This window comes from Myodes glareolus, chromosome 21 (assembly GCF_982192425.1).
Source record: "Myodes glareolus chromosome 21, mMyoGla1.1, whole genome shotgun sequence".
NCBI classification, from domain to species: Eukaryota; Metazoa; Chordata; class Mammalia; order Rodentia; family Cricetidae; genus Myodes; species Myodes glareolus.
The window spans coordinates 20685122-20700087 of NC_142046.1; the positions used below are offsets into that span (position 1 = coordinate 20685122).

General features: G+C 52.6%; 1 protein-coding gene across 8 annotated transcripts in view; it reads left to right on the forward strand.

The window, feature by feature from the left end:
* Positions 1–14966, forward strand: part of Grin1 (glutamate ionotropic receptor NMDA type subunit 1) — a 27187-nt gene continuing 12221 nt past the window's right edge. For 4 of the 8 annotated variants that reach the window (XM_087899890.1, XM_087899891.1, XM_087899894.1 and 1 more), the window contains exons 1-7: positions 2–524; positions 1889–2023; positions 4811–4987; positions 7943–8043; positions 12955–13076; positions 13147–13321; positions 14766–14910. In XM_087899890.1, coding sequence (XP_087756016.1) covers positions 267–524; positions 1889–2023; positions 4811–4987; positions 7943–8043; positions 12955–13076; positions 13147–13321; positions 14766–14910 — 1113 coding nt within the window. In that variant the 5' untranslated portion in view covers positions 2–266. Of the gene's footprint in view, positions 525–1888; positions 2024–4810; positions 4988–7079; positions 7143–7942; positions 8044–12954; positions 13077–13146; positions 13322–14765; positions 14911–14966 lie in introns of all 8 variants that reach the window. The other 4 variants (XM_087899888.1, XM_087899889.1, XM_087899892.1 and 1 more) reach the window with 2 other exon arrangements.

Consider the following 14966-nt stretch of genomic DNA (forward strand, 5'->3'; position numbering starts at 1 on the left):
TTGGTCCCGCTCATGACTCCGCAGCTGCTGCAGTAGCCGCAGCGTCGGGACCAGTCGCTCAGCCCGCGCCGCCGTCCTTTCCGCTTTACCGCGCGGGTGTTCGAGCAGCGCCGAACACGCTTCAGCACCTCGGACAGCGTCCGCCGCGCTCGCCCCAGGCTCCTGGAGGACTCGCGGGTGCTTGACCGCCCGGGCGGCCCGCGGGTCGTACACCGGGGTCGTCGCACTCGCGCAACCCAGAACCAGGCCCGCCGCGCCCGGAGCTCATGAGCACCATGCACCTGCTGACATTCGCCCTGCTTTTTTCCTGCTCCTTCGCCCGCGCCGCCTGCGACCCCAAGATCGTCAACATCGGCGCGGTGCTGAGCACGCGCAAGCACGAGCAGATGTTCCGCGAGGCCGTGAACCAGGCCAATAAGCGACACGGCTCTTGGAAGATACAGCTCAACGCCACCTCTGTCACCCACAAGCCCAACGCCATACAGATGGCCCTGTCAGTGTGTGAGGACCTCATCTCCAGCCAGGTGACCACTACTTCCCTTTTCTCCTGCCCCTCCACCATCCACCCCGCTGTCCCAATTTCTTTCCGTCCTCTCCTGGTCTTTCTCAGTCTCCTTACTAAACCACCCCAAGCTAACTGGCACCTGGAGAGGCCTGGAACAAACATCTGTGTCTGTCACTTCCCCCAGATGGTCACCTGCCACCTGGACCGGTCCTCAGAAGGACCATGTGTGCTGCCATGTGACTTTCATTAGTGATTTGTTCCATCCAGTGAGTGTGGGTCCAGATCTTCTGGTCACAAATGGAGGAGCACTTCAGGCCACTGACTGGATGAGGCCTGGGGCCATCTTTGTTTCTTTCCTTACCCCTCTTCCCTTCCCCCCCCTTCATGAGTCTGCAGTGGATGGCCCAGGTGCCAGAGGAAACAGGCTCTGCAGGGGTGGGAGTGAGAACTGCGCATGCCAGAGACACCAAGGCACAGTGTGGGAGCCAAGCTCAGCCTGCTGCAGGGGAGGACATGTGGCTGTTGAAACTGTCCGCCCCTGGCTGAGCTGGTTGCTGAATTCCAATGAAGCCATGTGAGGGTCACTGCAATGCACCAGTTTATGTAAGAGAAGAGCAGGGACTGTGCCGAGGCTGTTCATACATGCTTTTCATAGGACATGCTACATCCATGAACATGTCTGCTCACACACGTGTACATGAACACCGCACTAACACACACTGCATCCCAACATGACACAATCAGCTACACATGCTCACACATATTTGCATATCCATAAACACACTGCTTTGTATGCTCAATGCACATAGAAACCCTGATTCCATCATGATAGGCATATATAAACATGAATGTGTGATGCACATAGTGCATACATGTTTCAGCCTGTGCTCATGAACACCCACATAGTCACATACATTCATGCCTACAAACAAGAATGTATCCTAAAGGGTGCAGGCTGGATGTTGGATGAAGGGAGTAAGAATCAGTCCTTACATCCCAGAATGTAGAGGCCATGCCAGAACTTTGCTCAGAAACTTGCCCACCTGACTTTACAAGAGGTGCCCTGGCCAGAGAGGGCTGGTTGAGAAAGGATCTGCCAACTCTGTGTGTGTGTGCATGTGTGTGCGCGCGTGTGTGCGTGCATGTGTGTGTGTGTGTGTGTGTGTGTGGTGTTGTCGTCTACATCCCTAGAGTCTTGTTTAGTGCTGCTCCCTCTGCACAATGGGTTTATCACCAGAGTACTGTGGTTTGGCTCATTTTCCTGTCTCTTGGATGTGTGGACCCCTGGCCTGCAGTTCCAGCTCTTGCTACATCTGGGTCCCAAACCCTAGGATAATGTCCATTCTACTCCCACAAAATTGACTCTGCCTCTTGTATTCACAGGTCTATGCAATCCTAGTTAGCCACCCGCCTACCCCCAACGACCACTTCACCCCCACTCCCGTCTCCTACACAGCTGGTTTCTATAGAATCCCTGTTCTGGGACTGACGACCCGAATGTCCATCTACTCTGACAAGGTAAGTCTGACCACCAGTCTCAAACTCAATTATTTTTTATCCCCCATTGTCAGCTCCAGATAGCTCCAGGACCACATGTAGCTGAGCCAGGTGGATTGGCTCTGGGCATTAGATACAGGTGAGGTGAGGATGCTTAGATAACAGGCTGCCCTTGAGGGAGCTTAAATGGCACACTCACTCATAACTGCACATACATACCTCACATTGAATCACATAGGTATTGTTATACAATACTCAAGCACACTGACATACATGCCTATGACAAGTCAGTCACATACATGTTCATATGTGTTCATACTCACCACATATTAACGTGCACACTCAGTCCCGCGTGCTCATGCTGTCACGCTCTCACACAGTCCCACACACCTTCTCATACAACCCTAGCATCCTCACCCTCCCTCTCCTTGCACACTCACACATACTCAAGCAGTCACCCCTTACTCAGGCTGGCTCCTGCTGACAGTCAAAAAGACCAATAACATCCCCTTTGGGAAGAAGAGGGCTTCCTGGGCTAGAAAACGGGGTAAACAGGAGCATCCTAGAACAGGCAGGCTTTGGGTGCAGCCACGGAAGAGTTGGAGAGAAGCAGGAGAAGCAGATGCCCGAACGGAGAAGTGCTCAGGGTGAAAAGGGATGCTGTGCACCCCAGCCTCGGATGGAAGTGCACATAGGAGGAGGTAAGCAGGGTAGACAGGCAGGCACCTTGTGGCAGGAGACTCATGTCTCAGGGACTAAAGGATCTCAGCTCAGGATTCTGCAGAGATCTTGTGGCCCAAAGACTGGGATAGCCTCCATCAGTTGGCCCCAAAGCTGAAGAGCAGCCGCTGAGTTGTAGAAAACCACAGCCCAGAGACACAGGGAACTTGTCCTGGGTCATACGATCTTTCATTTGCTGTGATTTCTGTAAGGACTTGTCAACTGGAATTCAATCCAGCCACCCAGTGGCCTAGCAGGCACCAGAGCCTGCTCCCCATTTCCTGTAGACTCAAGAAGCCTGTAGGCATCCAGGAGCTTGGAGACAACCAGCTGGTGCCTGGGCTCAGCCAGAGGGCTAGTGGACCGAGCAGTTGCCTCTGGGTCTCCATATACTCCCCAGAGGCTTCCTGCCAGAGCCTATAGTTCCTGAAAAGGCTGCTCTAAGGCAGGATGACTGGCCTTTCAGGCCCAAGCATGTGGTGGCTCTGCCCTTCAGTGACAAGAAAGGGAGTCAGAGGAGGGTCTTATAGGAAAGCCCCAAAGGGAAGGGCCACTCTTCCCAAGCCAGTGAGGAGCAGGCTCTCATCCTATGCCTTCTGACCATTTTTCTTCTGACCATTTTTCCCTCGTATCTAAAGGAGAGGAATGATGATTGGGCGGTGGTGGCGCACGCCTTTAATCCCAGCACAGGGGAGGCAGAGGCAGGCGGATCTATGTGAGTTGAAGGTCAGCTGGGTCAACAGAGTAAGTTTCAGGACAGTCAGAGACACAGAGAACCCATGCCTCGAAAAACAGAGAGAGAGAGAGAGAGAGAGAGAGAGAGAGAGAGAGAGAGAGAGAAATAACCAGAAGAAGCAAAGTAGCCAGGGATAAAAAAAAAAAACTAGGAGGACCCATAGAGCTGGACCAACCTAGGGACTGACCATGGGCTAACTCACTGGGCTTGTGTGTGGTCAACAGTGGGGCCAAACATCACAGCCACATTCTGGTCCCTGCTTGTCCCAACTCAAAGTCAGCCCTCTGCCCATCACACAAACCAGCAAGACCACTCAGAGCCAATAGGCAGCACCAATTGTGAAGTAACCTGCCTGCAGCTGGTGGCAGAGGCAGTGAACATTCTTTCACTCCAGAACACTGCCCCTGGCCACCAAGAGGGAACTGGCAAAACAAACAAACAAACAAACAACACCCAACCTAGAAGCCTCAGAGGACCAAGTTACAGGGGCATGGATAAACATAGACAGTCCCTGGCAGCTGGAGTTGTTTTCTTCTTCTTCTTCTTCTTCTTCTTCTTCTTCTTCTTCTTCTTCTTCTTCTTCTTCTTCTTCTTCTTCTTCTTCTTCTTCTTCTTCTTCCTCTTCTTCTTCTGCTGCTTCTGCTTCTACTCCTCCTCCTCCTCTTCCTCCTCCCCTCCCCCTCCTCCTCCTCCTCCTCCTCCTCCTCTTTCTCCTTCTTCTTTCTTTCAAGACAGGGTTTCTCTGTAGCTTTGGAGCCTGCCCTGGAACTCGCTCTGTAGAACAGGCTGGCCTCAAATTCACAGAATCCACCTGTCTCTGCCTCCCCAGTGCTGGGATTGAAGGTGTGTGTTACTACCGCCCGGCTGAAGCTAGAGTATTTTAAGCAGCAAAGCAACCAGTAAGCCACAGCCTCTGGGTTCTGGGGAAGAAAGGCAGCAACGTTTGACCCCGAGAAAGAAGACTTACTCGTAGATGTAGTTGTTATTTTCTTACCAGTGCCTTGGATAGAACCCAAAGCCTTATTTGCACTAGGCAAATGCTCTACCACTGAGCTATACCTCAGTCCAAAATACAGTTATGAAAACGGGAAAGAGTACCATGTGAGGCCCATTGAGGTTGGAGAGGCGTCTACAGTCAGCCTTTTTAAAGAGGCGCTGGTGGGAAGGTGCCAGTCACTCTAGGACCAGACATGCTTCATCCATGACAGGGTGCTACTGGGAAAATGCCAAACCTCTGCCCTCACAGTAGATGCTACAGGGGAAGGGCAGATGGGAGAAAGTGGTCCCGTCAATGGGGGAGGGAAAAGCCTACTTCGCTTGGCCCAGCCTCAGCCTCCCTGTCCCCTGCACAGAGCATCCACCTGAGCTTCCTACGGACGGTGCCGCCCTACTCCCACCAGTCCAGCGTCTGGTTTGAGATGATGCGCGTCTACAACTGGAACCACATCATCCTGCTGGTCAGCGACGACCACGAGGGCCGGGCGGCGCAGAAGCGCCTGGAGACATTGCTGGAGGAGCGTGAGTCCAAGGTGAGGCCCTCACCCTGGAGAGGTCCTTGTTGAGCAGGAGCAGGCGGGCCATGCCATGTCTGTGGCTCCTTGTGAACACTCTCTCTCCATCCTGCATGCTCAGCACCACTGCGTCTGGCGGCGCCCGCCCCGGCCTGTCCTCGGCTCATTTCACTCGCTTTTGCCATTAGTCGAAATCTCCTTCGTGTCAGTCCCTGCTGCGCGAGGGCTGGACCACCTGGAGCTCTGCAAACACCCCTGTCCCGCCCCACCCCCTCTAGCTCAGGCCTCCCTAAGCCCAGCTCAGACCCCAATCAGACTCATAACTCAGCCCTTCTCTGCCAGGTACTAAGTCCCGCCCACCTCTCAGGAACACCCTCTACAGAGCGCGATCCACCCCAACACCTCTCCCCCACCACAGAGCACTGGGATCCTCTATCTACTGGGATGTAATCCATATGCTTACAGAGGCCTTATCTTTCTAAAAGGCGGCTGCCTTGTGGCTGCCTGTGGCCCTAATTGAAGCCCCGTTTCTCTACAACCCTGCTCCCATCTCATACTTCCCTTTCAGGCTTACTCTATGCCCCTCCCCTCTCCATCTCCCTCCCACTTGAGAGCTGAGCTCTGTATCCCTCAAGACACTATGTAGACACTGATCCCAAGACACATACACACTCCCATCTCAACCTGGCCCCTCCAATCTGTGAACAACCAGAGACCAGAGCCAGGATTTGGGGTGGGGGGGTCAAAGTGACCCCTATGCCCTTCCCCACCAGCACCCTAATAAGGATTTGGCCCCTGACCCTACCTCAGTCCCAGGACCTAGAGCACCAAGAATCAGGTGGTGCTTCTCAGGTAGCAGAGAGGAGGAGGAGGCCCAGGCTGGGGAGGGGCCCCAAAAGGCAGATGGGGGAGGGTGATGGGTGGGAGCATGTTCTGCCTGCAAAATCATAGCTGACCTCATCATACTTAGTGCCAACCATTGTCCCCCACATCCAAGGTGCCATAGATCTCTGGAGGGAGTGAGGCATGGGCGGGGTTGGGGGAGGCATCGAGGCTAGAGACAGACTCCAGAGTAAATCCTTTATGGCAGTCCATTGAGTCTGGGAAGGAGGGCTGGTTATTGGCACCAAGGGCTCCACCTCTCTGGAGAGAGTCCCATTATCAGCATATGGCAGGCTCCTTCATACTTCTACCACGTCTGTCGTAGCCACACAGACTACCACCGACATTCTCACATGCTCACCAGCCTCATCCCTGCACACCCAACCACCTGCTCACACACTCGAAAGCACATACACACTGCCTGTCGGTTCTCGGATATTTTAGTGGTGTGCCACACCTTTAGAAAGACAGACCTCACTTATCTCCAGATGCCTCTACACTGCCCAAGGGGATCACATAGAAGTGCTTCCTCTGTGTGTTCGCCTGTCTTGACTTGTAACTACAAGCTTACACACACACACACACACACACACACATCCGAGCACATATACTCAGACTACACTGACCTTCCATCACAGTCTGTCATAGATTTACCTTCTGTGAAGGTGACAGTGGCGTGTCACCCCTGCAGGCACACAGGCATACACCTGCACAGCCAGTCACACCCAGTCTCAGACACAAATGTGGGCATCTGGGTGTGAGCATAACAGCCAGTCTCCAGAGAGCAGGGGGGAGAGTAAGCGGGAGGGGGTGGGAGGGCCATGGGGACAGGGCCCCGCAAGCTGCTCCTCTTTCACTCAGCACTGATGTGGGTGGGGGTGGGTACTGCTGGGGCCACACAGCAGGTGCATGACAGGGGTGGGGGTGGCAGGCGGGTCCCCCTTAAGGGTGGTGTGGACAGGGTTGTCCTCTCTCCCGAAAGTGACGATTTCAACGAGTTTAGCTCCACGGCAGGGAGCCTCCGTGGCCCCTGCCCTTTTCCCCCTCCACGCTCAGCTCCACTCCAGCCCCCAGCCCCACCCCGGGTCTCGGTGTTTGCGAGCTCCAGGTACGTGCCCGTCTGCAGACGTGCCGAGGAGGTGGTGTGATTGCTTTAGCGCCGTCATTTTCAACCGTTTATAATCTTCTTCTGTGTCTGCATATTTTCTCTGTGCACATTATTCATCAGAGTAAAAAAAGGAACTATGAAAACCTCGACCAACTGTCCTATGACAACAAGCGCGGACCCAAGGTATATATGCATGGACGTGCACGCCACCCACCGACTAGCGAGTCCCGGCCTGCGGTGCCTCAGCCACTGGGTGCTATCTGGCCCCACCGCGCCGAGCCGAGCCGCAGGCCTGAGCAGTGAGGAGAGACAGGTGGTGAGGCAGGTAGCAAGCAGGCAGGAGAGGGCAGGGGTGGGCGGTGTGGGTGCCCATGACCCACCCGCCGTGACCCTGGCCTGCATCCTTAAGACAAGCACGGCCACAAGGAGGCGCTGCTCTGGGAAGTGCATGCGAATCTCCAGGTCCGCCAGGGTTTCCTAGTGGAACCCCGGGAGGGAGCCTGCCCACCTGGTCACTTCAGAGTCTGGGCTGCTCCTATAGGAGCAAGAGGAATCAGGTCTGAGCTGAGATCTCCCAAGGTTTTGGAAAAAGTCAGCCCCATCTCTGTTCCCAGTTGCATTCCAAAACTTCTCTATTTCCTGTCCGCTGCACGTCTCTTTCTGAGTCTCGGTCCACTTCAGCTTGCATGCTCAGTGCAAAAATGAGGACAGGAGTGAGATGGAAAGAGAGACCTGGAGCGAGCATAAAGCGAGAAGAGCAGAGCGTGAGGCCAGGACGTCGAGCAGGCTGAAGAAAGGACAGGCAGCAAGGACAGGCCAGCGAGGAGTGAGGAGGCAGGCGCACAGTGCAGGTGGCAAGGACAGGCCACGGCAGCTCTAGCTAAGCTGCCTCGGGGTTCCTAGCGGCTTTGGCCCCACTCTTGCCACTGAGGCACAATGTTCCCGTTCCCAGCCACCTGCTAACGCCCCTTCTCACACCACAGGCAGAGAAGGTGCTGCAGTTCGACCCGGGAACCAAGAATGTGACGGCTCTGCTGATGGAGGCCCGAGAACTGGAAGCCAGGGTCATCATCCTATCTGCGAGGTGAGTAGGCTCGGTTCCTCATCACATCGCTGGGATTCTGCCTGGGGCGCAAGTCCAACGTGTGGCCTAAGTTTGGGACACCATTGAGCAAAATGAGCTTCAATTTGAAAGAAAAAGAAAGAAAGAAAGAAAGAAAGAAAGAAAGAAAGAAAGAAAGAAAGAAAGAAAGAAAGAAAGAAAGAAAGCTAAAACTTCACCAAGGAGAGCCGAACCCCACCCCACCATCCTCCTACTCACCCGGTAGTCTAGGCAACTCCCCATCCTCCGTTCATCCCTCCCTGGATTCATACCTGTCACAGTCACATAGAACCATTTGCCCTAAGTTGAGCTTTGGGGGTTGGAGGTACAATGCTTGGAAGTCAGGAGACGTAGTTAGGTAAACATCCTGAGGGCTGAGGACAGGGAAGGTGCCCCACAGAATGATATGCAGGTGTACAGGTGTACAGGTGAGGGTGAGCCCGAGGTCCAAGACCACTGATGGAGAAAAACAGGCTGGTCCTGGAAGGGCCTGTCTCCCACCGCATTTCACTATTGTGAGAGTACACAGTTAAATCGCCCTACTCCTAACCAACTAGTGTTTCCTGTAAAGGGGGAGACTATGCCTAAGACCCATGGAAAGGGAGAAAGGGAAGGGGAGGGTGGCAGCCCTGCTGACAACAGTATCTAATATCTAGTCTGCCCAGCTCTGCTGGGCTCTGACAGAGTGGAGGAAAAAAAACATCATCTCATACAGCTTGGAGGAAAATACCCTAAATCCTGCTGCCATGGTGACAGGAGAGGAACAGGGACAGCTGTGTTCAAACACGGGATAGATGTCTATCTGTAGATCCGGTCAGCAACCTCTCTGTGCACAAAACCTGGTGTAGGGTGTGGCAACCAGGACTCAGCCTGGAGGACAGACCATTTCTTCACTCAGATGGCAGGGCTGGCACTAGCTGCCCCACTCTGAGGGTGGTAACTGTCACATGTTGGTGTGGCCAACTCCTCCAAGAGCATCAGTGCCAACTGTCCCACTACACACACACACACACACACACACACACACACTCTCACACACACATACACACTGTGGCAGGCACTTAACAGTGCAAAGACACACTGTAGAGTCATGGTTCATGGCCTTTGCTTTTCAGTCTACCTCAGTGATTCTCAACCTTCCTTATGCTGCGATCCTTTAGTTCAGTTTCTCATGCTGCAGTGACCCCCCCCAACCAGGAGATTATTTAGTTACTACTTCATAACAGTGATTTTGCTACTGTTATGATTTGTAATGTAAATATATGATATGCAGTATATCTGATATGCAATCCCCCCCAAAGGGGGTCACAACCCATAAGTTGAGAACCATTGATTCTAACTGTATACTTTGCGGTGAGGGATGGTACAGAGCTTCTAAAGAATGGATAAAAGAGCAGGGCGGTGGTCATGCACACCTTAAATCCCAGTACTCGGGAGGCAGAGGCAGGTGAATCTCTGTGAGTTTGAGGGCAGTCTGATCTACAGAGCGAGTTCCAGGACAGGCTCCAAGGTTACAGAGAGACCCTGTCTCAAAAAACAAAACAGCAACTAAAAGAAAGAAAGAAAGAGGCCGGGCGGTGGTGGCACATGCCTTTAATCCCAGCACTTGAGAGGCAGAGGCAGGCGGATCTCTGTGAGTTCGAGGCCAGCCTGGTGTACAAAAGCTAGTTCCAGGACAGGCTCCAAGTTACAGAGAAATCCTGTCTCAAAAAAAAAAAATAAAAAAATAAAAAGAAAAAGAAAGAGAGAGAAGAAAACAAAGGAATAGATTAAGAATGTGTCCATAAGAATATGGGAGTAGAGATGTGTCAGCAAGCATGAACAATGTCCTAGCCCCAATCTTCAGCACTGAATAAAGACAGGTGTGGCAGTGCACACCTGTAATTCCAGCACTCGGAGGCAGGAGGATCAAAGTTCAAGGTCATTCTCAGCTACTTGGCAAGTTCAAAGCCTGCTTCAGCCTCACGAGACCCTATCAGAGGGAGAAATACGTCCTGAAAAGGGAGCCAGGAGGGAAATGTCTCTTGGAAGGCAAGCCCAGCCCAGGATGCCCAAAGAAAGCTCTGTTCAGGAGAAGGCCTGTTTATACTTCTCACCATAGGACTTGAGGGAGATTTGCTCAAGTTGGATAAAAGAATATTTAGGATGGTGGCAAATGAATACACACAGCAGTCAGGCAAGAAGGCTTCCTTCAGGTCAAGGCTACTTAAGGGAGCCATTCTCTTAAAACAGACCAACTAGACTGTCAGGCCCTTTTGTAATGGACAAAATCAAGAAGGTAATCCTGCTTGGCTTATGCATTATAATGAGGATGAACAGGGCCTATGAAGGACCTCCCTTCGTAGAACCCCACCACACCAGGCCCCAGCAGTGCACACTTGCCTCTTCACGGCCAATCATTTCCAGGGCCACCCACTGCAACTGAAGGGTCTTCCCTTTCTTTGGACATAGGGTGAGAAGGGCCTCTCCATATTGAGTACCCGAGGGTTAAAAGCAGACTTGCCAGGCACAGCTCTAGCAAAGAAGGTAGCAGAAGAATGGTCATGGTAGGCAGAGGTGCTAACACAAATGTGAGCTGTGTGAACACCACCCATTGGTACACTCAGCACACAGCACATATGCACACAGCGTTCACATACAAACACGCCCACACTGGCACACACCATATTCATGCCACTTATACCCTTATACCTCACAACATGTCCCACACATACTGAGTTCGAGCCACAGTCAACACTTGGTTTTAAACCCCGAAGAACCTGTGGAATCACAAGCTCGCGCCTGTTAGTGAGGCGCCACTGCTGAGCCGCTACCCAGCGCTCATCACGTTCCGGCTCCATCACAAGAGAGGCTAAGTGTTTTGCAGACCTCATTAAAATGACCTTATTAATCGGGTCGACTGTCGTATACACGAAATTCATCCCCCAAACTCCTCATTTTTATTTTCCTCGTGCTGTCTTTGTTGGCATCGCTATTTCCCGTAAAATGGTCTAATGAGGTTTGACGGGTTGATCAGACCTTATGTCCACAAGCATTTCATTGGTCGGAATCCCATCAAGTGACACTGCATAGGTCTGAGATGTGTTGGGGAGATGGGGTTCTCTGTCTGATTTGGTGGGTGTAGCTGACATCAGACATCCTCCTTGACATGTGTGGCGCTGGGTGACCTCTTCCGTGTTCAGTGCACTGCAGCACGGTCGTATATTCTTTTGGGTTTTGATTTTAGACAGGGTCTCTCTATGTTCTATTGTTCTTGCTATGCAGACCAGGCTGGCCTTGTGCTTGTGGAGATCTGCCTGCCTCTACCTCCCCCATGGCGGGATTAAAGCTATATGCCACCACTTTGGCTCTGGCATATGTTCTTGCTGAGGTACTGCCTCGTTGTTTTTAATGTTGCTTATATTCATCAACAGCACCATCATTTAGAGCTTTTCTTTTGGTTAAAATCCTTGAAAAAGTTGGGGGCAGGATTCTAGGGAAGTGTGGCTTATCTTGGGCATAGATCAGCTGGTATACACATAACCCAACAAGGGCTGGAGAGATGACCTCATGTTTGCAGAGGACCCAGGTTCAGTTCTGAGCACCCCCAGTGACTCACAACCACTCAAAGCTCCAATTCTAGGGGATCTGACCCCATCTTCTGACCGCCACAAGCACTAGGCACTTGTCTGGTGCACATAGATGCATGTAGGTAACACTCACACGAATAAAATAAATTTTTTTAATATTTATTTTTATTTATTTATTATGTATACAATATTCTGTCTGTGTGTATGCCTGCAGGCCAGAAGAGGGCACCAGACCCCATTACAGATGGTTGTGAGCCACCATGTGGTTGCTGGGAATTGAACTCAGGACCTTTGGAAGAGCAGGCAATGCTCTTAACCTCTGAGCCATCTCTCCAGCCCATAAAATAAATTTAAAATAAGAAATTTTTAAAGAAAAATAACCAAATATCAGGTAATCCACTTGGCTTCACTGCACCTACTAAACATGCACTGGAGAAGCAAAATGCCAGTCATGGCTGGGCCTTGAATGACAGTCTGAGAGATGCAGGGTGAGGAGAGGACCCTTAGTGGCTACTGGAGCCCGGGAAGACCTCGGGGTCATTGCTATGACCAGGGAGACCCAGCCTCAGGGGACTAGGGCCCCTGTCTCACTGTCCACAGGAGTTACTTATGAGGACACCTCAAACTCTAAGGACCATATGTTCCCACAAGGCGAGGCTTGTCCTGGTGGCCCTGGCCTTGGAGGTCAGAAAACATACCTACTGTGAGAGGAGTCTCTCTTCTGTCCCATGGTATCTCCGGGATGCTCAGCTCAGCAACTAGGGCACGGGATTCTACTGGCATCTTCTCAGCCCAGAGCCCTCACCTTGTCATTCCACACCTTTGAACACGGAGGTCCATCAGACCCATGACTTGACTAGAGCTCACCGCTTCACAGGTTCTGGAGTGGACTGTCTAGGCACAGACCCTACTCTGCCATTTACCACTGTGTCTTGGTTTTCACCCTGATCCGAACGCATTCCCCTTAAGGATGCTGAGATGGTTCCGGCAAAGCATTTGGAGCACAGAGCAAGTGCCCAATAGTGAGCCATCATTATCCGAGTTCAGAAAGTTATCTTGTATCCTATTCCTGCCTCCTAAAGGCAGAGAGGGCCAGCAGCTGAAGACTAGAAAGACCCTGGGTCCAGCCTCACCGCCTGTGCAGACCTCCGGGCCTGACAGCAGGAAGGGTGGTGGGCATAGGCACGCTCCCCTGGAGCATGCGAGAGAGAGAGAGAGAGAGAGAGAGAGAGAGAGAGAGAGAGAGAGAGAGAGAGAGAGAGAGGCTGTGGCCGGGAGTAGGGAGAGCTGGAGTCCTGGCTCGTCACCCGGGTCTGCCCCACAGCGAGGACGACGCTGCCACCGTGTACCGCGCAGCCGCGATGCTGAACATGACGGGCTCTGGGTACGTGTGGCTGGTGGGGGAGCGCGAGATCTCGGGGAACGCCCTGCGTTACGCCCCAGACGGTGAGTGCTGGACTGGGGGGTCGCTTGGGGCTGATGGTCTGTCCAGTCTCTAAGCTGCGGGATTGCGCAGGCATCATCGGACTGCAGCTCATCAACGGCAAGAACGAGTCGGCCCACATCAGCGACGCTGTGGGCGTGGTAGCGCAGGCAGTCCACGAGCTGCTAGAGAAGGAGAACATCACCGACCCGCCGCGGGGTTGCGTGGGCAACACCAACATCTGGAAGACAGGACCACTGTTCAAGAGGTGGGCGGGGTTTGCTCTCAGTAGGTGGGAGGAGTCATCCCTTAGGAGGTGGGAAGGATTGGGTGGGTTTTTTTCCTTTTCCCTTTTCTTTTTTGTTTTCTTTCTTTCTTTCTTCCTTCTTTCCTTTCTTCCTTTCTTTATTTTTGTTTATTGGGGGTGTTGTTTTTGTATTTTTGTTTGTTTTGTTTTGTTTTTGAGACAGGATTTCTTTGTGTAGTCTTGATTGCCTTGGATCTCACTCTATAGACCAGGCTGGCCTCGAAACTCAGACATCCGCCTGCCTCTGCCACCCGAGTGCTAGGACTAAAGATTTGTGCCACCACTGCCCAGGCAGAAGGGGCGTTCTTTAGCCGTAGTTCACTCTTCCTGGAGTGGTCCAGCCAGTCTTTTGTTTTGTTTTTCGAGACAGGGTTTCTCTGTGTATCCCTAGTTGTCCTGGAACTTGCTCTGTAGACCAGGCTGGCCTCGATCTTACAGAGATCCTCCTGCCTCTGCCTCCTAAGTGCACCACCATGCCTGACTTACAGCGGGCCTTATCTAGGACATGCTATAGCTAGTCCCCTGTGGAGGTGACTGTCCACATTCCTAGCACTGCATCCTGTGTCTTTACCATGATAACCATCCCTTTTCTCACCACAAGCACCCTTACCTCTGCTGTCACTAAAGTTGTGACTGCCTCCGCTTCTCCACCTCAGCCTGCCCCCACTGCAGGTTTTACCTAACTCCCACAGTGTCTGGTGCCCTAGAAGAACGCTCTTGCTGAAGATGGAGCCTGGGACCCTCTACGGACCCAGAAATTCAGAGCAGGCATCCATTGACAATGAGAGATTTAAGGTTGACCAAGAGAATGGCTGCAGAACTTAACCCCAGAGCCACTGTCCACAGCGCCACCACACGTTCCCAAGCCATCCGTGTAGTCACAGGCTGCACACGTATGCCCACAGACCAATGAATGCACACAGGAACCCAAAGAGGAACATGACATATGTATGCCACAAGCACACTCACAGGGGTGGCCCCTACATTTGGGTTGCATGCACACAACCTCACTGATATGTTCCAATGAGCAAACATACAGCCAGGTAAGCCACCCAGTGGCTAAGACAAGGAAGCGGTTTGTTCTATTTCCACCATTTGATGGCTAGTGGGCCTGAGGCCCTCTGGGCTTCTGCCTCCCCTGTAAAACCAGGATGGTGGCTCTGACAGTCATACATCCTCATTCAGAGAAGCCCCTGACATGGGGTCTGGCATCCAAGACCCACTCAGGTGCTGGAGCTGTCCATCTGGTGTTGGGAGGCATGCACCACGGTGTCCACTCAGTGTGAGGAGCGACCATCTGCTAATCTTTCCTTCCTTAAAACCGGGGTGGAAGGAGCGGGAGCTTGGGCTGCTCAGAAAGAAGAGCAGGTGCTGTGGTTAAGTCGAAGCCATGCTCTTTTCCCAGGGTACTGATGTCTTCCAAGTATGCCGACGGAGTGACTGGCCGTGTGGAATTCAATGAGGATGGGGACCGGAAGTTTGCCAACTATAGCATCATGAACCTGCAGAACCGAAAGCTGGTGCAAGTGGGCATCTACAATGGCACCCATGTAGGTGGGGGTCATGAGGGGGTGGGGGCTGGGGCCTTAGGGTCCTGGGGCCGAGA